Source organism: Spermophilus citellus (genome assembly GCF_964194105.1).
Source record: "Spermophilus citellus genome assembly, chromosome: 2".
Taxonomy (NCBI): domain Eukaryota; kingdom Metazoa; phylum Chordata; class Mammalia; order Rodentia; family Sciuridae; genus Spermophilus; species Spermophilus citellus.
In genome coordinates, this window is record NC_138183.1 from 201,692,980 (window position 1) to 201,718,599 (window position 25,620).

Below are 25,620 nucleotides of genomic sequence, written 5' to 3' on the forward strand. Positions count from 1 at the left end.
CTCAGATGAATCTTCTATTTCATGGTATTCTTTTTTTTTTTTTTTTCGGAGCTGGGATTGAACCCAGGGCCTTGTGCATGCAAGGCAAGCTCTCTACCAGCTGAGCTCTATCCCAGCCCCCTATTTCATGGTATTAAGAAATTAATTGGTGAAGGAGCATAAGAATTTAAAGAAGTACTGTTGTAACTATTATCTGTAGCCCAGGGATATGAAAAGGAGATACCACATCTAAAATGAGACCCAATTTCAATGATACCAAAGCCCCAAGTAGCAGAAATCATATGTGTGCTAAAAGCACCACATCAAGGTTGATAGGACAATCATAATGACATCTAAAAATGTTTGACTTACAGAAATCTTTGAGGTGTTATCCATGGGTGGGCAAATCAGTAAGGCTTTGCTCAATGTGTATGACTCAACATACTCTAGGGTCAAAGAGCAGAGGCCTGATTTGAAACACCATATAATGTACTGAGATATCCTCCCTTCATTCTCAGACCTAAATCAATACATAGATTCAGAGTCCTATGGATTAAGGAGAGGCTATGGCCTTGAGTAAAAGTCTTGCAATAATATCACATATACATTCTGTGACTCTCATTCTTCATCTATTCCAAATAGATTTAAGGACATTTAAAGGTAACTATTAATGATAAAGAAAAATATCCAGAACTTTCAGGGGTTCTTACACACTAAGAACTTTCTGAACTACACTCATCTTTGAAAGTCCACTATAGTCCACCAATCAGGGAAAATGCTTACAGGTACAAGATAAGCAGAATTTTTACTTAATTTTACCTTATTGTGAGCCCAATACTGCCCAGATCTATAATTGAAATATATTTACTGCCAAAATTAGCGCCATATTAACTCCTTCATCCATGAAATTGGGCTATTACGTGAGAAAGTCCGAATGGATGCTCCTGGATCTGCTCATCCCAGCCAATAGGGCAAGCAAAGGAAATTAGAATCAAATACACCCAATAAAATTGCAGCACAGATTCTAGCAGGATTTTTGGAGCAGTAGGATAAAGTGCCTGGGGCAGTGGGGCTGATGTTAGTGTCCTCAGTGCCCAGCATGAGGCATGATAGCACTTGGGGCAACAATCTGCAGCCTGAGTCCTTAGCAGCAGCTGCAGTGGTGTCCTCACCTGACCAGTTCTTCACAGGGATTGAGGCACAGCCTGAACCTGACTCTCCAGTATTCCTGGTCACTCCTAATTTTCTGAAAATATCCAGAGTCTGTTTCTGTTGCCTGCAATTGAAGACTCTCACTGACTGATATGCACACACACAGTAATGTTTTCATAAGCTAGTCAATACATAGAGAAGAGCAGCAACATTGCTCACTGAGTAAAATCAAATGGATGAGAGTTTTTATTTAGATATTCCTCAATCATTTATACAGAATGATTACAAATGGAGTTATTTAAATGTGACAGTATAAATGAATGTACAGTAGTTAATATCATTTTAAAAGCACCATGTAGCTGACAGGAGGCAGAACAACATTAAAGAAGAAAGATCTGAGCTCTTTCTTCTGGCTGCCTGTTTCAAATCCCACTTCAACCACCCACTTATTCACCTTGTGATGTTAGCCAAGTTTCTTTAAAGTACTCAAATCCCTTGTCTAAATAGTGAAGACAATAGACATATCGTTGATTAACTGAGATAATATGTGTAAAGAACTTAGAAGAGTGTTAAGAACATAGCATTTGGCACAAGTACTCATTTTATTAGATAACATTAATATCATGAAAACAACAGCACACTGTTTTTTAGAGAGAGAGAAAAGAGAGAATTTTTTTAAAGAGAGAGAGAGAGAGAGAGAGAGAGAGAGAGAGAGAGAGAGAGAGATTTTAATGTTTATTTTTTAGTTTTTGGTGGACACAACAACTTTATTTTTTTTTTTAATGTGGTGCTGAGGATCGAACCCAGTGCCCCTCGCATGCCAGGCGAGAGTGTTACCGCTTGAGCCACATCCCCAGCCCCAACAACAGTGCATTTAATGTTTTAATTAATTTAATGTTTTCAACACTCCACTGACAAGTATTGTTATTATATCAACTTGACAGCTGAGGAAGTAGAAACACAAAAAGGTTAAGTAACTTGCCAAAGAACATATGGGTCCACTTATTAGTGGACAAGCTTGGATTCCATTCCTGGTGGTATGGCCTCAGAGTTTTCACCTCTAATCACAAAACTAGAACTAATTTATTAATATTACTACTGATTGCTGTTACTTTTATTTTATTATCGCTTTCATTCAGCCCTACTAGCATACTGGCTGTGATCTCAAACAGGGGCTAACATCTTATGGCAATCATAAACAAAGACACTCTCAAGCTCATTAGGACAATAACTTCCCTTTGATCTTGTTTACCTGAAACTAGACTTCGGGTTTGGATAAGCTGGCTCAGAGTAGATGGCTTAATGACTCTTCAGGGAACAGAGCGGCAATTGCTCATAGTCAATTTTAGAGATGATATCGAGTTTAAGGATTAGTCCAGGGACTCATATCTCCTATATTTAGAACTGAAGATGAGGTACAGAATTGAAGACAAAACCCCAGAGGACTCAAAGATGAGATACTATCTCTGTCCATCCCTACTTCCCCAGCAGTCAGCAGTCAGACTGATACACCTGCAAGTCATTCCATATCCCAAGATAATGGGACATTAGAGCAATGAGGGGAGATGTCATTAATTCTTAACCTCGTGTATGTATGTATGTGTGTATATATATATATATATATATATATATATATATATATATATATATATATATATAGTCAGCCCTTGGTATTTGTTCCCTGATCCTCCATGGATACCAGAATCTGAGGATACTCAAGTCCCTTATATAAAATGTTGTACTATTTGCATATAACCTATTTATATTCTCCTATGTACTTAAAATCATACCTAGGTTATTTATAATACCTAATACAACATAAATGTTATGTAAATAGTTGTTATACTGTATTGTTTATGGACTAATGATAAGAAAAAAGTCTGTACGTTTTCAGTACAAATGCAATTTTTTTCAAATATCTTCAGTTTATAGTTGGTTGAATTCATGAATGTGGAAACTGCATATATATTTAAACAGGAATTACAAGTTCTAAGAAACACTCATTTTTCCCTTTTAAATCCTGAACATATCTGGCTTTTTGAAATTAAATAAATCTGGCATTTTTAAACAAAATTTAAAAAATCTCTGCTACATGTTTTATTGATGACTGATAAATACCATCTGAATCTATAGTTTGGCCCACCTCTGAAAGAGTTTCATTCAGGGATAGATGGCAGGATTGAAATTAGTCTTTGGGTCAGTCACATTCTGAGCAAAAGTGAGAAATCCAGAAGAATCCAGGAATGGTAGAAATCTAGGCTTTAAGCAAATAGAAGTTGACTTACAAATAGGGAAAGTAGAATAATATAAATGAGACCTTTTAAAGAAAGCCTTTTTAACCACACATTGAAAATTGCCTTTGTACCCTAAGGGGAAAAACGGGGAATGTTGGAACTGTCACAATGCTTGATTTGAAAATATACTTCAAAGCCATAGTAAAATATAATAATAATAGCAGTATGGTACTGATATACAAATAGACACACCGACCAATGGAACAGAAAAAGAGGACACAGAAATACATCAATGCAGCTACAACCATCTAATTGGACAAAGGGGTTAAACACATACATTAGAAAAAAGACAGCCTCTTTAACAAATTGTGGTTGGAAAATTGGATATCCATATGTAGAAGACTGAAACTAGATCCTTCTCTCTCACCCTGTATAAAACAATCAATTCAAAATGGATCAAGAATCTAAGTATAAGACCTGAAATTTTGAAATTTCTAGTAGAAAACACTTCAAGATACACACACAGGCAACAATTACTGAATAAGATTCCTAACAGCTCAGAAAATAATATACCAAGAATTGACAAAAAAATTATTGCATCAAATTTAAAAGTTTCTGCACAGAAAATAAAAAAATTAACATAGTCAAAGGACAGCCTACAAGGGCGAAATTTTCTGCCAGCTACTCTTCTCATGGATAATTAATTTCCAGAATATATAAAGAATTAAAAAAAACTTAACACCAAACAACCAAATCAATAAATGGGCAAATGAACTTAATAGACACTTCTCAAAAGAAGTACAAATGACCAAAAATAAATTTAAAAAAAATGTTTAACATCTTCAGCCATAAGAAAATGCAAATCAAAACTATAATGAGATTCCATCTCACCCCAGGGAGAATAGCAATCATCAAGAGTACAAAAAACAATAAATTTTATGATGAGGCTGGGGGGAGAGGAACTAGTATATACTATCAGTAAGCCACTATGGAAATAAGTATAGCAGTTTCTTAAAAAAACTAAAAGTAGAACTATCTTCTGATCTTGCTATAGCACTCCCCCCACCTCTCTCTCTCTCTCTCTCTCTCTCTATATATATATATATATATATATATACACACACACACACACACACACACACACACACACATCTGAAGAAATTAAAGTCACAATACCATTGAAGTACCTACATACCACATTTATTGCAGCACAACTCACAATATTCAAGGTATGGAATCAACCTGTATACCCATCAACAGATGAATGAACAAAGAAAATGTGATCTATATACACAATTGGTATTACTCTGCCATAAAAAAAGAATGAGATCATGTAATTTGTGGGGAAAATGGATGGATGGAACTGGAGATCATCATGTTAAGTGAAATAAACCAGACTCAAAATGACGGTTATCTCATATGTGGAATATAAGAAAAAAGACAATATAAAAGTAGAAGGAAAACTATCAGAGCAGAGGACTGAGTGAAAGGATGGGAGGGGAGGGCCAGGTAATAGGGGAATGGGAATGATCAAAATGTGCTCTGTGTATGTACAAATATGCTACAGTATGTACAAATATGCTACAATAAAACTCATTCTCTACATAATTAATATGTATTAATAAATATTTGCCTTTATAGAAATAATCCTTGACCAAAGAAATTTCAAAATATATTACCATCTTGTTCTATAGTAAAATGCTTAAGCCTCAAACCAAATGTAACAGCACATGGGCTACCCCAGGGCAAATCCAGTAATTCAGAGTCTCCACCAACTCTCATTCCTATGAAAGAATCATCAAATCCATATGAGTTCCTGGTTGTGGGAGAACAAAATGTCTCTTGTTTTGAGTTATACCCTTGGCATTTTTACTGGTAACCCTTAAGGATTAACATTTCCAAGATTCTTATAATCTAGAGAATGCTCTTTCTCAAAGAGTGTCCTCTGCTGAATGTGTGAACTACGTGTGCAACTTCCTTTAATACAACTCCTTCCTCGAAACTAGAATTGAGTTTCTTGACTCAGCAGTTCCTTAGAAACATCTTTCCCTTCTTTAGAACCTCACTGGTGACTATCTGACTCTCCTAGACTAGGGACTTCTCTTTCCTGGTTTAGCTGAGCAGTGGAGCATAGTATCATGGTCACTCTCCTCCCTGAAACCCAAAGTATCAATTTCTCCCTCTTTTTTTTCCCCTACTGACACTCACCCAGACAAGATCTGTATCTGCTTCCTGCAAACCCAGCCTTTAGAAGACCTGCCTAGATTTTCCCCAAGATATTCAATTTCTACAATTGGCTCATTATGGAATAAGAATTCCATAGAAAAATCAATTCTGCAGAAAATGCATTGATCTAACATTTGAACCGGGACTAGACAGTGAAATGATAGTGAGAGAATGTAACATATATGGCAGTGGTTCAAATGAACTCCTGCCTTTGTCCATTACTCCAGCCCCTTCAGTCACTAATCAAGATAGAAGTACAGTCCTAGGATTCCAGAAACAAAATGCCCATTACTTATTGTTAAGGTAGACTATGTTGGAATCAAATACAGCATTTACAAAATCATGGACTTCTTCAGTTAGTAAATCAAACTTATATTTCACTCTCCACTTAGAAATTCTCTACTCTAACTAGAATGGCAAGTCATAGATTTGTCTGCTTCAAGTTCCTTAAAATGGAAAACTTTACTAGAAAAGGCCACTCACACCACACCTTCAGATCTAACTCAAGTAGACTTTTCTTTCAGCTTCCCTACCTTCTCTGGTATGAATTAATGAACTTAGGAAATGCTGAGGGATATAAGATGTGCCTTCTAATTGGAGAAAGCTCTGCTTGCCTTAAATGCCAAGGTTGAAAACCACATACTCTGCACTTTACGGGATATAGTAGAGGACTAGATTCTAACCCTTTATTTCCAAGTGACCACAAGGAAAGACCAGATGCATTGAGAAACTGATCCTGACCACATCAGGAGGTATTTACTGGCCCAATATCAATCCAGAGAGGAATGGGGGTAAGGGAGAGAAACAGGAAAGGAGGCCTAAGGGACCATTAAAACATTTAGTCTATGATGTGGTTTTGAGTATGATTTTATTCCTTATTTTGGTTCATAAGAAATAGGAGAATTAAAGACTACTTTTCTCTAACATTACCAGCTGTGATACTCTAGCAAAGATCATCTTTTCTTTGCAAGCAAATATATACAGTATGTGTAAGAGAAGGACCACTATAGGGATATGGGAAAATGCACTCCTAGGCCTTGACCCAGGACCTGACATCAGGCCCCAGGATGCCTGGTGTGTGCCACATTCAACCAGCTGTGCATCCTTGAGGTCAGGGTGCCCTGTATGCATTCTCTTGACCAGCTACAGTAACTCATCTTTAGCACAGGAAAAAATGTTGGAACTGATACACCTAAAGCCAATTCATATTTCCACACCTATAAGCAATCAATAAAATGAGCTCCCTTCTCTCGTTCAGGGAGCCAGCCTGACAACTTCTTTCAGAGCTATGTCTCTCTTCCTTTATGGAAGCCCCAATAAAAGCCTTCCCTGCATGTTTGCTCACCTGCTTCAATTTAGCTTCCATTGTCATTGAGTCAAAAAAAAAACCCAGAATCTGGAATTATATGCATGCTAGGTATATAATCTTTGCATATTATTACCTAGCTCCCCATAAAATATTCATGAAACTCGCACCTCAGCTGCAACTTCAAGCCCACCTACTGCAAGGGCAAGGACTGTATCTTAGCATGTCTTAGTCTCACACCAAAGGTTCTGAACTTGGGAGTTGTCCTGGGCCAAAGCATCACAACCTGAGTCACAGGTAGCTACCAGGATGATTCATATATTTTAATTCCCAAGGGTGATTTAAATCAAATGTAAAATGTCTCACAAAACTCTGCATACACTGTTCCCTTGGTACCCAGAAAGCTCTGGAATAACAAAAGGTAACAGACTCATTACCCTTTATAAATATTCACAGGCTTGTCAGAGTGGAACACAGAAATCAAGCCTTCCAGGCAGACATGAAGAGGCTTGTTTGTGGAACTGGAAACACACCAATTAAATGCTTCTGGTGCATTCGGAATCCTGACTAACTGTCCAAAAGGTGTCCGGTAAGTTGTATTTACTTCTAAGGCAAAAACCACAAGCAGCCGAGAAAAGGGTATCAGTGACAGGGCTGTGAGGAAGATGGGGTGTTTTGCTTCTGTCAGGGATGAAGTATGAAGGATGGTTGGCTCTTACTTGGAAAAGCTGGGATCTTTTTTTGTCCATGAGTTATTCTGTGAGGAAAACATAGCAGGGACCTAATAAACTTATGAAGCCTTTGAAACTGCATAAAAATGTTTATGAGTGAAAATTTCCTAGGAACAGATACTTAGCTTTCATCAGATTCTCAAAGTAGTTCATGTGCCCCTCCTCTGCAGTTTAATACTTCTTAGGCTACTCAACAAAGTTGTCTGAATCATTCATACATAGTAAATAGTGATAAGGAACAAAACAACATTCTGAATTATCAAACATTGGATGTATCAGTTAAGCTCAATAGTAAATGTCAAATGGGCCTGAACAAATCAAGAGGAAGTGTTATTGAACTTATCTTAATATGCCTCAAATTTTCTCATATCTTTATAAGAAAATGCTCATGAAATAAATAAATACTGAGAAATCATAAATGGAAAGACAGTATCATTTAGGCTGAGGGATCTAGAATTAGCCTGCCTGTCTTAAATTCTCTCTCTATGACTTTATGAATTTGACAAACTACATCTCAATTTCCTCTCTAAGAAAATGGGGAAAATAACAATTTTATATTAAATAAAATAATACATATAACAGAATGAATTTTGATGCATTTAAAGTATTCCAATAGCCAGCAGTTATTATCATTTGGTTTGAGTTAGTTAAATCTCAGTAGCCAGAATTTTCTTTTTAAGGGGGGGAACCATAAATTTTTTCATAGGTAGAAAATTGAAAGTCAAATATTTATTACTAGAGTTTTATTTTATTTTGTTGTTTTTCCAGAAATTTATCATCAGGTCTAGTTGTATTCTAAGAACTAATAGATTAAACATTTATATTATCAGTAATCCTCAAACTTAGAAATGAATTCAAGTAGAAGTTTTTTGGATTGCAGAAGAATATTTCCATATGATGAATGATGAATAAATATTTAGGCAATGGCATAGTAATTTTTTAATTTTTTAAAACTTCCAATTAAAATGTTTTAACCATGTCTTAGGAACTATGCAGGCAAATATGAAATCACATCAATAAGAGCTAAGAGAAAAGATCTTCTGTCATGTGACAGCTGTTAAATGCAGCTGGAATCTGCACACTGGCCTTTGGACTCTTCCAGAAGTATTAAACCTTCCCAAGCCTGTTTGAATGGGAACTGTCACATTTTGAATGCTGGGATGGCTTGATCAATTCTAGAACTGAATCCAAAAGAATGCTTTTCCACCGTTAGATAGCACAGAATTCCGAACAACAAATATTTTACAGGCACCTTTTCACTGAGTAGATGGTTTAAGAGATTGGCTGAAGATCTCAAGCTTTTGTTGAGAGAGGTCACATATGCCAAAAGCCAGGAATGTCAAGAATGCCTATATTTAAAAGGCCCTTCCCTAAAACTTGCTGACTCCTCTTGTCAGCCATTAATGATCCATTCTCCCCAAATTTCTGTCCTGGAACATTTGCTTTCACCTGTTACTTGCATATGTATCTCTCTCTCTCTCTCTCTCTCTCTCTCTCTCTCTCTCTCTCTCTCTCTCTCTCTCTTAACAAAGTTGTCTGAATCATTCATACACAGTGAATAATGATAAGGAACAAAACAACACTCTGAATTATCAAACATTGGATGTATCAGTTAAGCTCAATAATAAATGTCAAATGTGCCTGAACAAATCAAGAGGAACAAATCTCTCTCTTTCTCCCCCTCTCTTCCCCACCCTCCCTTCCGTTCCTCTCTCCCTGAGTGATCTTAGTTGTTCCCACATCTATACCAGTGACTTCCAAATCAGGATCACCAGCTCTTACTGTGCAATGGTGTCCACCATGTCCTCAAATAACTTTCAAAATTCCTTTCCTCCTAATTCATTCCTGGACCAGACTTTCTATTGCTACTAAAATCACTACCTTACAGCAACATTGTTAAACAAATACAGTGGGGGAAATTCACTTCCTTTTCTTTCTCTCAATTACATCTTCTTCTTTTGAACTTTATAATATGAATTTTGGTACACGTGTACATATGTGAGTTTGAGTGTGTGTTTGTGTGTGTGTGTATTTAAAATGTGTCATATCTCCTTATGAAAGAGATGTGGCAAAATTAAACAGTCAATTCAGTTCTCATATTATCATTCTCCTGGTCTCCTTGTTTCAATCAATTGCCATTGATATAGACACTGTGTTTGAGATATTGCTCATGCTTATTTCCTTTCTTCATTCCTATCTTTGGTCTTTAGTTCAAATCCTTATCCCTCTTACATAGAAAACATACCAGCTGGTGTCCTTACTGATAGCTCTCTCTCTCTCTCTCTCTCTTAAGTCTACCACATAACACAATATCAAATTAATTCCCTGAAAGGGGAATAATGATCAGGTCATTCTAAGTCCAAATGTTTAGTGGGTCCATGTTCACCACTGAACTGGTTATTAAATTTCTTTATCATTTAAAGCTTTTCACAGTATGGTCCCAACCCCAACAGTTTATCTTCCACTAGTCTTTTCCATATATACTTGCTCTTTCCCAAAAGGATGTTCACAGTTCCCTGAATGTGCTCTGAGCTCTTCTGACTCAACTTCCTACTTAGTTGTTCAACCTAAAATACTTGCCTTGAATATCTTGCACTCTCCAAGAGTCCTTCCATATTCCAATGGCCATCTCAGTTTATTTTAAAGGCTGCCTGTTTCCTATAGGGTATGAACCAAACACAAAATGGAATATCAGACCCTCAGTCATTCAGTCTAGATATGCATCCCAAAACATGTTTCTCATCATTCACTCACAGGCAGTATTACTCTTAGATCCCAACATGAAGGAACCCTGCCTTGTCCCCAAATATTAGAGCTATTTTGAGACACTTCCTAGTGCACCATATGCCATGGGCCAAAGAATCTATGATGCCAAAGGAATCTGGTCGCTCAAAGCCATTGCTAACCAGCCCTTTTAGACCACCTTGTCAGTAATAGTATCCTGCAATTCCGTGTCCAAAAGGCTCCAGCTCACTCCTTGAGCCTACAGAGCCTCTTTCCCAGATCACCCTTATAAGGGTGAATCATGCTGTTGATATTCTCACACCTAGACCTAGGTTGGCCAAGTGTTGGCTGTTTACAGGGGTGTAAACAAAGCTCATCCTTGCTAGCTGGCATGTCCTGGCCTATGCAGCCCTGTGTCAGGGTTGGAAATAGTTCTCCTCATATCACTGCATTCCAGCCCAGAACTGTAAGGATCCCAAGGATCTGCTTTCCAGGGTATTTTAAATGTATCTTTGTTAAGGGGGAGAACAGAATATATTTTATTAATTTGCTGTATTGCTCATTAACTTTTAAATATTTTTAGCACATATAGGTTCGTGGGCCTCCTTTGTTGTTGTTTCTTGCTTTGTTTTGTTTGTTTTTCTGCTGGGGATTAAAACCTAGGGGTGTTTAACTACTGAGCAACATATCTAGCCCCTTTTTCATTTTTATTTCTAATTTTGTTTTGAGACAGGGTCTCACTAAGTTGCTTAATCCCTCTCTAAGTTGCAAAGCTGGCTTTGAACTTGCAATCCTCCTGCTTTGCCCTCCCAAGTCAGTGGGATTATAGGCCTGTGCCACCGGGCCCAGCTCCATTTGTTATTCTTGCACTACGCTCAGCCAATGTCAAACACATGCTCACTCCTAGGAAGACTGCTCTTAACTACACCACATATTTACAGTTTTTAATGTCTGGTCTTTTTCACACCTCAGTAACATAGGGTATTCCCCTCTGTCTATAAGCCCTGAGCATCTCCTTGTATTTCTGAAGATAAAAGGTAAAAATTACCACCATTGTCACTAATTTTTTAACATTGCTCTGGAAGTACTAGCTAATACAAGCAGAGAAGAGAAAGGAATGAAAGATACTACTATTTAGAAATGAGTAAAGAAAGTCACATCTTTTTCATATTATAGGAATATGTATTTGAAAACTCAAGATAATCAACTAAAGAAACAATTTTAAATGATAAGAAACTATATAAGAAAGGTAGCTATAAATTTTATTTATAAAAATTAATAGCTTTTCTTTTTTTTAGTTTTTTTCTTTTCTTTTTTTTATAATTTTAGGTGGACACAATATCTTTATTTATTTTTTATGTGGTGCTGAGGATGGAACCCAGTGCCTCGTGCATGCCAGGCCAGCACGCTACCACTTGAGCCACATCCCCAGCCCAAAAATTAATAGCTTTTCTATATGTAAACAATACTTAGACCACAACATGAAAGATAAAATAAGAAAATAAGACTTCATCAGTAGTGACAAAAAGATAAAATATCTATGAATACACTTTAAAGAAATACATATGGTATGTATCTAAAAAGTTTAAAGAAAACATTAAAACTCTGTTTAAGAAAAATTTTAATAAATGAAATATATACCTTATTTATAGGAATGAAAATTATTTTTTTATTTTAATGATGTCAATCCTTCCAGAATTAATATCTCAAGTCAATTAAACTGCATTTAAAAAGCAAATGGTATAGAATTTAATAAAATAATGCTAAAGTTAATATGGAAAATTATACATATGAGAATATCTCTATCACATATTAAAATGAACATAACTATTATATTCAAAGTTTGGTCATTGTTCTAGATGACACTGCAAAATAATTGACTCAAGTACTTATGGATGTTTTAGTATACAATAAGGCTAGAATTTTAAATCAATAGAATTGGCAGGAAAATTATTTTACCAATAAGTTGCATTAGGACACTTGACTAGCAATTTGGAGAAATAAATATAAAGAGTTGATTACCTCATTGGTTACATCAAAGTTAAATTCCAATGAATCTAGTGATGTAGGACATAGGTGGGAGAATGGATGGTGATTCAAATCTAGAATGAAACAAGAAATAATTTTTTAATAATATGAAATTGAAAAATGTTTATCTACTGTGTCATGAAAATCAGAAGTCAAAAAGAAAAACATTTGGGCTGGGGATGTGGCTCAAGCGGTAGCGCGCTCGCCTGACATGCGTGCAGCCCGGGTTCAATCCTCAGCACCACATACAAAGATGTTATGTCCGCCGAAAAAACTAAAAAATAAATATTAAAAAAAATTCTCTCTCTCTTCTCTCTCTCTCTCTCTCTTAAAAAAAAAGAAAAGAAAAACATTTGACATCAAACCATTTAAAACTTCCTGCCTAGCACAAACAAAAACTGCCATACCAACATTAAAGTTCAAGTGAAAAACTGAAAAATAATTGTAATATGCAAATCAAAGAGCTGATTTAACTTGTCAATCACCATCAAAAGAAAAAAATGAATGTACACATTTTGACCCATACTCTACTTTCAAAAGTTAACCTCTATTCATATACATGCATGCGGATGTTTATTCCAGCTTTGAAATAGAAAAAAAAACTAACAAAAATTATAAACATTTAAATGTCCAATAAGAGGGAATACATTATTAAGTTATGATACAGCTACAAAAGGAATATCATGAATTTGGAAATACTGCAAAGTGTAAAAAGAAGCAAGGTACAAAATTATATGATCACATTTATGTAGGAAAAATGTGTGCGTGCATGTGTGTGTATCAAATCTACATCAAATCTTTAGGATACAGAAGGAACTGTTCACCATTAAGCAATTATATTGGAGGTAGTATGGAGAACACTGGGGCGGGGGGGTTGTTTTTGTTTTCAGGGGTTTTTTTTCTTTTATTTATATCCCTCTGTACTATGTGAAATTTTTACCAAGTGAACATATTGCATTTATAATTTAAAATATTCAGCCTAATAGTGAATATAATTCAGTGTTGTCTCTTTAAAGATTTTTGATCCTACACACACACACACACACACACACACACACACAGGCACAACACCCTTTCAGTAGATAAGTGGAATTAGGGGATTTCTCTCTTCATAGTACTATCCACACTGAATTGCAACTAGTTATTTATATATGTATTTTTCCTACTAGCCTGTGAACTCACTAAAGACAGACATGTTTTATTCATTTTTGTGTCATCTTCATTTAGGATAGCATCTGGCACATTATAGATGTGCAATATGTTTGGTAAGTGGACAAGAACTGAATGAAGCTTTTTCTATTTACACCATCCCCATTCAATCTCTCCCTCCTAAGTCCTACATCACTCTGTACATCTCTAGTCATACCCAGGTCGCTCTTCTTTGAGGAATTAGACTCCATGAGAACAAAGACAATGTAGTATTCGATCTCCACCCAACACCAAGCATGCTATCCTGTCCCAAGTGGGACCCAGAGATACACATTTATTGAAAGGAACTGAAAGTATTTTCACTGTTAACATGAAAATAGACCCTGTTCTAGAAAAATTATGCCTCCTATTCCATAAAGAAATGAGCTCAAACATTCTAAATGTATTTTAGCAAAATAAAGTCCCATGAAAGGGACAACCTTTAACTCTTAGAAATGTAAAGCCAAATTTTTATCATCTGGTACTGGAACAAAGACAAAGGAGCTTTTGTTTTTAAGTATCTAATTATTTTTTAATTCATTCTTTTCCACAGTAGGCAAGAGACCAAAATGGCAAGAAGCAATCGAACCACAGTGACAGAATTTGTCCTCATGGGATTCACAGACCATCCGGAGCTTCAGCTCCCCCTCTTTGTGATGTTCCTGGTAATCTATCTCGTCACCCTAGTGGGAAATCTTGGCCTGATCCTGCTCATCAATGCAGATTCGCGCCTCCACACCCCCATGTACTATTTTCTCAGTCACCTGGCATTCATTGATCTTTGTTATTCATCTTCCATTGGACCCAAGATGCTGCAGAATTTATTGGTGAAGAAAAAAACTATTTCCTTTTCTGGCTGTTTTGCTCAGCTGTACTTCTCTAGTGCTTTTGCAACTACCGAATGCTTCCTCTTGGCTACAATGGCCTATGACCGCTACATGGCCATCTGCAACCCTCTGATTTACACAGCCATTATGACACAGCGGGTCTGCAAGGAGTTGGTGATAGGAGTCTACACCTATGGCTTCCTGAACTCTGTGATACAAACCGTCCTGACTTTCCAGTTGTCTTTCTGCGACTCCAACATGATCCTCCACTTCTACTGTGCTGACCCTTCTCTTCTTGCCCTTTCGTGCTCTGATACCCACAACAAAGAGAAGCAGCTCCTGATCTTCTCTGCAGTGAATCTCATTGGATCCCTCCTGATGGTCCTCATCTCCTATATCTGCATCCTCTTCTCTATTTTAAAAATCCAGTCTTCCGAGGGCAAGTGCAAAGCATTTTCCACCTGCGCCTCCCACCTCACTGTGGTCACCATCTTTTACGGGACATTATTTTTCATGTATCTGCAGCAACCGAAAGCAGAGAATTCGTGGAAATACAACAAAGTGATCTCTGTGTTTTGTAGTCTTGTGATTCCCATGCTTAATCCTCTGATCTACAGCCTGAGGAATACGGAAGTAAAAAACACCCTGAAAAAAATGCTAGAGGGCAAAGAATCATAGTGAGCAAGTTATCAGAATGTGGTGGTATGCAAGTGTGATATACTGACACGGTATAACCAATGTGATAGAAAGTTAATCCAACCAATCATCATGAACTAATCAGGATTAATTTACAAGCTATAATGTCAATAATTGTCTGTCTTTCATCTATTGAAAATGAAGTGGCTACTACTAATTTGACAACAATATAAGCTCTCAATTTTTAAAAAAAATCCTCAAAAGCAACATTCTGGGTGATTATACACTAATAAACATGGGTATAAAACCCTTACAATTTTAAAAAATGCTATTAGAAACATTTTCCAGCTTAAAGCAGGTTATATTGTACCAAGTCATTTGTTAGTCTTAAAAAGCATTTCTTCATAATATATCGCTATAGGTAGTGGTTACATTTCAAGACCAGCTCACAAAAAGTGTATTTAATCCAAATATAGTTGAAAATTGCATGCTTTAAGTAAACAAAAATAATATTGTAGCCATAATAAGTAAAGAAAAAAACTGTAGTTCAGTTATATGTGGGGTTTGATTTTAAAAGAAAGTTTAATTAGTAGAGGTAAAGAGAGGGTTTAGGGTAATTTCAAAGATATTAAAGGAAGTCATTTATTCAACCGCCAGGGTTTAATTTTTCTAGTCTCTGCAAAGTACAGTTAAAGTTTGTTTTTCCTTTTTTTTTTTTTTTTTTTGTGGACAGTGGGGGAAAGTAAGGTGAAAAAGAAAGGAAAAGAGGAAAGTTTCCTGAGGTAGCCAGGTCAGGGTGTCCATATCTGAGAAATAAAATCGTCTTAAATAATTTGAATGACCTAGAGAAATGCATTAGTTTGCAGTACTTTCCATGTTCTTTTTTTCTGTTTCCATAGGTCTCATATTCCAATTTCTTGGAAATAAACCTACACAAATTCTTGTAGCTTGTGAGAATAGGTGAAAAAACAAATTTTCTTTACTTTTGTTTTTATTTAGGCAAGAATATGAACACTCCATGGTTTTTCTGTCTCATTTCAACAGTCCTTTCCAAATAACTCTCAAGATACACAAATTTGCCACAAACCATCAATTGTTTCCCCTGAGCTGTTTTCAGAGGTGATTACTATTATGTGATTTTATAAATGGTTAAGAAAATATTTCACCAATTGATTCCAATTAAGTTTTAAATTAATCAAGAAACTAATTCTGTTTTCCCCAAGTTAACCCTTCAGATGATAAGATGGGATCTCTGCTTTATTGTGGCTTGTGATTGAGTAACTTAGGAGAATAAAAATATTTAAATATTTAAAATTGTTTTTACTTAGTTCAGAAAGATCCTCTGAAGAATGGGTTACAAGTTGTATTCCTAGTCATGTGGAGATGAAGTGTTAGTGCTAGTTAAAAAGAAAAATACCGGGCTGAGGTTGTGACTCAGTGGTAGACAGCTTGCCTAGCACGTATGAGGCATTGGGTTCAATCCTCAGCACCACATAAAAAATAAATAAATAAAGTTATGTCCTTCTGTAACTAAAAGTATCTAGGAAAAAAAAAAGAAAAATACTAGCAGGATAAAGGAACAGAGTGAGTAAAGGCAGGTAGCAAGTCCATAAGGCAGGAGAGGTTGCAGAGGGAATGAGCAAGAGAGAATAATTAAAGTGGATCAGGAATGCTAAAGGATAAGAGCCTGGGTGATAGTCCATGAGTTTCTTGAGGCCAAGTAGGTTGTCTTCTGCACTTTGTACCCCAGCACCTACCACAGTTCCTGGCACAGAATGGACACAACATAGCTATTTGCTGAGTTGGATTTAACTCGTCTGTATTTATTCCTGATCCCACTGGATGGGTGGACATGGCGCCCAATGATGATTGCTGGTTCTGTGGTTGGAAAGTGGTAGAGAAAATGGAATTACTGGAGTTAAGATAGGAAGTCTGTTTTCTAATATCCCCCCACCAAGGCTATTATCTATAAGGCAGGAAGACACAAAAAGGAAACAATACAATCTGACCAGGGAAAGTGATGCATTTGGGAAGTTGATAATTAAGAAAATAGTAGGAGCTGGATATGTTAATGGACCACAACAGACAAAGGACTTTTGCTATAGGAAAATGTGACTAATGGAGATAAAGAAGATGAGCTGGTACCAACACTTAGATGGAAAATTGTGATTTTAATCAAAAGCTACATTTATTTCTTAATTTTTCTCTCAAATTCTTTCTGAGTCAGTTTAATTTAAAGAGAGAAAAAAACCCTACTACATATCACATTTTAATACATGCCTCTCAGCAAATTAATTATATTCATTATTTCAAAAGAATATTGATATAAAGTTTTCAATGCTTTGTTTCCCCCCTGCCCAGAGAAAACTGAAGAAGATAAGTCATGAAACCTCTCCATGAGATTTCCCAGTTGTTGAATTTGTATACTTTGCTCAACATACTTCCTTGATTCTCCTGGAAAACAAAGCATAAAGTATTAAAAAATTGTGAAGTGTATAAATCCATATTTTCCTAAATTTTCCCAAAGATCTTAAGAGCAAAGAATAAAGTATGGGGAAGGATGTGAATCAGCTTACTTTTGAGCTTCTTTCTCTTTTCTCATTGAGACTCCTTGCCTTACAAATTTATCTCCCTGGCTCTAGCCTTATAAAGAAAGTTCTTAGGTCAAGAATTCTCCAATAATCTACATTTTTCCAAGTATGTAGAGTATTACATATATACATAATATTAAAATGATAATATTTAAGCCATAAAAGAAAACAACATGATTATGTACCTTTGTCTGCTTATAATGGAGGCTGTTACACATAACAGTTATACTAATTCCTAAACCCTAAATATTTTCTGAATATGTAAATGTTATCAAAATAGTGGAAGATTTACTGAATTTTAAGAATGCAATATTTCGCTGACAGTGAAAATAAACTTGCTATCATATATAAATAAAGTGTAAATTCTCTTTCCTCATAGTGATCCTAAATATGAATTTTATTTACCAGTTTTCACCATATAGGTACTTTTCACTAACAAATCTAATATGTAACTGAAATATATGACATATTCATATATATAAACTGATTTGTCCACAAAATGCTGAATTTTTCAATCAGTGTAAATTTAAATTTCTTATTTCTCCCCTATGACCACTCTGTTGATTTGTCGTGACTAGAAACCATGCCAAAAGGATTTTGTTATTATGTTCATCATAAAAAGGAAAAATGAAAGAACCAAGAACTTTTCCATTTTCCTTCACGTTTATTAGATATGTAAGTATTTGAAAAACTTAGGCATTTAAAAATCTTAAATGTAACTCTGCCCAGGATGTTCTGGCATTCTTCGATGAGAAGGTAAAAAAGGAAAGTGTTAATCCCATGCTTTAAGAGTGGCTCTGCCTGCAATTAAGTAATACATCCACCAGAGATGAGAAGACACTGATGTCAGAGTTTAAGCTCCTGGGAAAGTAACAGGTGTAACCTACTCTGCCATCCAGGTTGCTATGAAAATATAAACATTTTATACATAACCAGAATTTGCACCTCTGACAAGACAGGGAAGACTGAGATCATTATTTTTAAAAGCCAAATGGAAGCAGCTTGACCATCCTGACAGTTTCCAGAGGTTTTATTCTGTGGTCTGAACAATAAATGTTTTATCCCCAGAAGCTGCTTTTCTTATGTGAAGGCATTGACCACTCTGGCACTAGGACACCTAACAACCAACAGCTTGGTTCCTTACTATGGTGATAACTTTTGCTGACTTCATTAGATGTGGTGTGAAGAGAAGGGATGGACCCACAAGGCTCAAGCACTCTCCAGCTCACCTGTGGCTCACCTCAGCTAAGGATGCTATCAACTTTGGCAGGAGTAGGGAGAGCTCCTGGATCCATCTCTGGGTTTTCCAAAGAAAAAAATTTTTAATCCCATTTTGTGATCTTTTCTCTTAGAACCATTTTCAACTTTCTTTATCCCTATATCCTATTTCATATGAAACCTATCATAAATCATTTTTTACTTCTCTCACCATTTGCCTTAGTGAAACTAGCCATTAGCTTTCTGTAGAACTCTTTTAGATGCAGAGTTTAAATTAGTCAATTATAATAAAGCAGTAAATTGAAAGGAATCTGATTAATATTATTTGTATGGAGGAGTAGTCATTTTATGAAGAAAGTATACCTTTTAAAATTTCTGGATTATCTTTTCTTTTTAGATTTACCACACAAATGGATCCAAAAGTGACCGCAGGTGCAAAATGGCAATTCTATCAGTTCTAGCCTAGGAATACAGTTCTCCTCTCTGATTTAATTACTTGTCAAAATACTATGTGGTAAGCTTTTATCCTCTGGCTTACTTATATTTCCTTATATATAAAATTAAATTTATCAAAAAAGGCTATGCCTATGTGATCAAATCTATAACTGACTCTTGACAGTGCCTATAAATCTACATTTAAGGAAGTGTAAGAGAATATTAGTAGATACTTGCAGGCCAAGCAAGCAAAATAAATGATGCTGGCCTAAAAATGTGAATGGTCTAGGAAGTGGATATTTTGCTTACCAAAGAAAAGTGGTGGGGGGCTTGGTGAAGCAGGCCTCTGAAAGTACATGTGGGAGACAGGAGATTGGACAGGGAAATTCAAGGTCAGAGGTTGAGTCCTGGATTTGCTCTGAACTGCACCATCAGTTAAGTGGCTTGTCCCATCTGAGCTTTACCTTCTTCATCTGGAAAGTGAAGAAAATAGTATCTCACAGTTACCATAAGGACAAAATAGTATAGAGGATGCTAAACTATAATGCATTATAAATATACAAAGCATTCACTTTTAATAACCAGACTCTACCAATTCTGACTACTGTTAAACTTTTAGAATCTTTGATTCAGAGCTACTATTTGTACTATTTGGAAAACTTTGCCTGAAAAAAAAATTTTAATATTTAGTTATAGGTGGATATAATATCTTTATTTTATTTATGTGGTGTTAAGGATCGAACCTAGTGACTAATGTATGGTAGGCGAGCATGCTACCTCTCAGCCACAACTCCAGCCTCTGAAAAAATGTTTTTACATCTATTTTTATGATAAAATGTGAAAGTTGCATATGTCTCCAATAACAGAAATCCTTCACCTCATCTGCATGTCTGGAAAACACTAGTACAGCCATTTCCAACTTCAGGAGCACCAGCCCCAACATCTGTTTGCAAGTCAGTGATTTGAAATATGGACAGTGTCTCCTGGAAATAAAGCTGTCTTCTAGACTCATAATAATAAATCCATAATAAGCCTTTACTGGCCTTCCTTTGACCCTGAACCATGCAGCTCACAGGCTGAATTGGCTGTGAGAAGTGCCTCCAAAAGTAACAGCTGCAGCTGTGGAGGGCAGCATTCCGCTTCCCAGATCAATGACAGCTCTGAGCTTCTGCTGATCTCCCCGCAGCCTCTGAAAGAGCAATTCAAGGTGAGCAGTGGGGTGGTAGCCTGGGTGTTTTGTGGGGCAGTGATAGAGGAAGCATCTCACTTCCTCCTGCTCCTTTCATGGCTTTTCTTGGACTAGCACTAAGCCCAGAAATGAGGTCGAGGTTCCACAGACACCTCTTCCTCCATGCCCTTTCCCTGCAGTGCTCTCTACCTTCCTCCAGCAGGGCTGCAAGAATGGAAATTCCACACCCTCTCTGATCTAGGAGGAGGGGGTCAGGAGCCTTAGAAGAAGGAACCTAAAGCTGGCCAGGAGGAGAGGAAAGAGAGTCGGGAGAGGAACTGGAAGACGCTGGTGCACCAGGCTGACCCTACTGGGAGGTGCTGCCTATGATTCTGACACTCCTGGAGGTGCTAGCTGCTGCTTTACTGCTCCAGAAAGAGAGTAACATCTTTCATATGTTGACAAATCCTGCAGAAAATGTAGTGCTGCCTTTTAAATATAGGAGATGCCAAACAAAAAGTTAACTAAAACTTGGTTTGATCTGCCTGTACTCTCTTCCTTGCTCGCTCTCACTCTTTCTCCCTCTCCATAGATATCACCACATAGATACTCTATTGGGACCATAAACTCAAATTTTTAATAATTAATTGATGATCATATTCTACTTCACAGCCCACTTCTGTTTTCGCATTTTTGTACATGGCACTTTCCACCAGTTTCCTGGTTCAAAACAACAGTATAGTCACTTTGACTTCTCCTGATGACTCTCACATTTCAGAGAGAAGACAAGATTTATTCACTATTCATCTGTGCATTAATGGGGGGCTGCTTGCATTAATCCACTTCCTTTCCATTCCTATTACCATCTTTGTTACTTTGCACCTGGACCTCCCTGGTGTCTGCTTCTAATATCCCCATATCAAAGATCCTTAGTTGGTACCTATGTACCTGATGGAGTGTATGATAATATTAGCATTTCACATCAGTGGAGAAAGGATGGATTTATCAATAAATTGGAGCAGTCAATTCAAGCATAAACACAGTTCTGTACCTTATACTTAATATCAAAACAAATTCAAGACTGATTTGATCTTAATGTAATAAGTGAAATCTTAAAAATACTTGAAGACAAGTGAATATTTGCCAATCTTAGAATAAGAAAAGCCTAAGAAAATAAAAAATAAAAACTGCAACTAAAAAATGTCAGATTTAATTAAATCATAACTTTAAGTTTCTATGACAATATTCAGTAACACAGACAAAATCAAATGAGAAAATATCTACAATGTATATGACAGAAATATACAAAAAAGAAGATAAAGCAATGAAAATGTAGGTATAACATATGAACAGATAATGCACAACATAAGAAATATAAATTACCCAAAATGTGCAAAGGATGTTGAATTTCAATAGTAATCAAGGAAGTACAAATTAATGCATTAAAGAGATCACTTTTCACTTTTCAGACTGGCAAAAATGTTTGAAAATATTAATAACCAATGTGATAGTATAGGGAAAGAAGAAACACACTTACAGACTGCTTTGGGGACTGTGAATTGGTATAAAATTTTCCAGAGGGTAATTTAACAATAGTCATCAAAAGTTTTAAAATTAAACATTTTTTGATTCAGTGATTCCTTCAAAAGAAATTATTTAATGAAATTACTTCAACAAACCCACAACAGTAAAAAAAAAATATATCAGTAGCAATATAAACATTTACCACTGAAGGACTGGTTAAATAAATTAAGAAATTTATTCATTTATGACACCATCATATATCACAAGTCAAAATGATAATGTAGACATATTTTATTTCCATAAAAATGTTTATGATATTTGTGCAAGGGTTTTAGATTATACATATGACATCATTTTATTTTTAATATATGTAAAATATTAAATATACATATGGTGATAGTGGTTCATATTGGTTATTTCTAGATGGCATCATAGATGCTTTTAACTGATAGAATTTTTTTTGTTTATTTCTAAATAAAGGTATCAGAGACCAAGCCCACTCAAGAAAAAATCTTAAATCCTCAATCAAGAATCTATCCTATGTTATTAACTTCAAATTTCCTTCCCAATGCCCAGTACCAAGAGAGCCAGGAGTCAAGTTAAAAAGATGTAACCACAACCTGGGTGGATAAGGATAGTGGAAAGAGGTGGAGATAGAGACATAGAGGGGTCAATGAAGATGCTGGAGCTTCCGACCTGAGTGGGAGACCATTGACCAAAAAGAGAAATGGTTTATCAGAAAGATCCTGAGTTTTTACACACCTAATACAGAGTCTTAAACACAATAGCTATTCCATTTTTTAATGGAAGATTGTACTTCCATATAATCCTAAACAAGGTCAGTTTTATCCATGCTCCATCCAAAATATTTTCTGGAGATTCCAGATAAGAGAGGCAGTTTGATACCATAAAGGAGAGGTCAAAAAAGGGGTCAAGAGACCTCTTTTATCCACTAAGTACCTGTAAGTTTCTGGGCAAGTCACTACCCTTTCCTTTGCCTGGAAATTCTCTTGTTCTGCACAGGGACTTGAATGCCATTTTTTCAGAGAGGGCTTCCCTGACTTTCAGACTCCAAGAAAAAGAAACTGAAACCTCCTGTTCTTACTTCTCTGATGGTCAGAAACCAGTTGGTGCCTAGAAAGTCACAGATCTCTGAGTTTCCTGTCTGGGCTTACCATATTTGATTCCTTTATCATGTTTTGAACTTAGCTGACATAAGGAATACATAAAGGAATCTGTTGGAAATTTCCTAAGAAAACTGCAAAAAAGCTGGGGTCTGCAGCCAGGCACTTACCACGCACTGGGCCTTCCTACCCTTAAGGCACTGTACTAAGCACTTTGCATACTTGGGTGTATCTCAAGTCATCCTCATGAGATCAGATGTCATTCTGATTAATCACGATACAGATAAACAAAGTGGCGCTTAGAGAAGATTAAGTGACATCCTGAATGACATAGTGAGCAAGTGGTGGAGGTCAGAATCAAACTTGAGAAAATTGGCAGGGGATTGCTCAACTGCTTTTATCCATGGAGGAACAGATGCTGCTCCAGAACCTGAGGCCAGCCTGAGAGGCTTTGCAACTTTCTTCACTCAAGTTTTTCACTTTCCTTCACTACACTATGTATGTAAATACCAAGTCATGACATTGTACACTTGAATATATAAAGCCTTTATCATTTAAATATTTTTTAAGAAAAGAAGGAATGGGAAATACAGTGACCTGGGTAGCATCTCTGGTGGAGTAGGGGCTGAATCTAGCACAAAATTCCTGTGGTTTATAACTGTACATCTAAATGGGGCTGGTACGGGTTTCAACCTGCTTCTCTGGAGCAGTATAGGGACTGTAGCCTATTGCACTTATGTCCAAAGGGACTGAACTGCCTCCCTGCTGTTCTCACCATGAGAAAGCTCAGAGCTGGGCTTGCCAGGAGCCCTGCGAACATGGGGCTGGCCTGTGCGTCAGCCTGTTCTCAGTGGTTATCACAGCATAGCAGAGCTTGTCACACTCAGTCTACCATCTGCACCAGAAGCTTAGCTTGCTTTTGTCCAAAGTGTTCTCAGGTACATAAATACAACATGGAATTGAACAAAGCACCTCTGTTAACTTCCTGCAGCCTTTATATATTCTCTCCAAAGAACCCACGCTGAGTCTCCATTCGACAAGTGGCAACTGGTGAATAATTTGCATCAGAGTAGATGTCTGAGCCCTGCAATTCCTTTTATTTCTATATTCTCTATATTCTTAAGCTATAGGATCAAATTACTGTCATGATTCAAAAAGCACCTAGAGTGGACCCAATTTTTTTGACAGTTTAAATCCCATTTGAACCTTTCAGTTTTGTAGTGAAAACCAATTTCTGAGGTGTGATAAATGAGGACCTAATAATTACAAAAATTCAGCTATATGAATAAAAGAAAAGAAAGGAGTAGCCTCTAAGTCTAAAATCTTTGCTTAGTTAGCAAAGGAGCAACAAACAATTCACAAGCCCCTGTTACGAACTTTACGACTAAGAAGAAAAAATTTCTTTAAGAGCCTTGAAAGTGTTTCCTTAAAAAAAATGCTCCAAGTTATTATACCTTAACAAACTTTGCAGAAGTTAATCATATTATAATAAAAATATTGATTGAATGTTCAAGGTAAACTAAACTGTCAGATATACTACATACTCCTGATGAATTTGGGTCTTGGTTTCTTTTTTAACTTCCTTAAGTTAAATTCAATACCTGTGAGTTATAATTTTCAAATAAAACTTTTTAAAAAATATCTGAGGTATTAGAGCTAGAAACCACTTACTTGCAAGCCCTTGTTATCTCGAATGTCTTGTTACCAGGTTCACACCATGGCATAAATGGGGGGAATTTGTTGATTCTGAGTTTTAAATAACTTGAGAAAATGGGTTCTTGCAACTTTCCCCTGAGATTTAATACTAATCCTGTTATTGAGAAAATTATGAGGATATTATTAGGAAAGTTACAGCACTCGTGCCCCTTGAAAAACATGAGCTCTTGCAGCCACATGAAGTGCAGTCTTCCCAGCCTTTTTAAACTCTCCATAAATAGCTGCTCTCCGTGGATAGTTTTATTTGTATATCTTTCTTAGTCATAAAAAAGGACAGGAGATGTGTCTTCATCATCTCTGGATGACCCATTTCTTTCTTTGGTTGGCCTTCACGTTGTCCTCCATTCACACAGTGCAGTCTTGGTCCTTATAGAACAGTACGCAGGAGATGTCATGCTCTAGAAACAAAGCTTTGTTTAGAAGGAGAATGTGTCAGCAAAGGAAGCAGGAAGGAGAGAGAGCAGAGGCCACAGATAGTGTCATCAGAAATTATCCATGAGAGGGGGCACCTATGAGTCCAAACCCAATATCCGTCTCTCTTGGTTTTAGGAATGGACACATCAAAATCCCCCCACCAGTTGCCATTTAATATCACATCATAGCCGAATTCCCCAAAACTGATTCCAGGCTCACTAGCTAAGTGGGGCAAGGGAGAGGTTTCCAGGTCACTCGAACTTAGATTTCTAATTTTTCTTACTGTAATTGACTAATGTGGCATCGGCATCTGACCATATCCATTAACTTCCTTTGCTAGGGCAACTCAGAAGGCCTGAATCAGATCAATTCTGGGGCCAAGACAGAGAGCCTCTATGT

The 25,620-nt window shown here is 36.5% G+C and overlaps 1 protein-coding gene across 1 annotated transcript; it reads left to right on the plus strand.

Moving 5' to 3' along the window:
- Positions 1-14,137: 14,137 nt before the first annotated feature.
- On the plus strand, positions 14,138-15,073 carry LOC308641989 (olfactory receptor 8U3-like; the record flags this gene model as incomplete). Its single annotated transcript, XM_081280580.1, has 1 exon — positions 14,138-15,073. One exon carries the CDS (start codon positions 14,138-14,140, stop codon positions 15,071-15,073), a length of 936 nt encoding a protein of 311 aa, XP_081136706.1.
- Between the last annotated feature and the right edge of the window lie 10,547 nt (positions 15,074-25,620).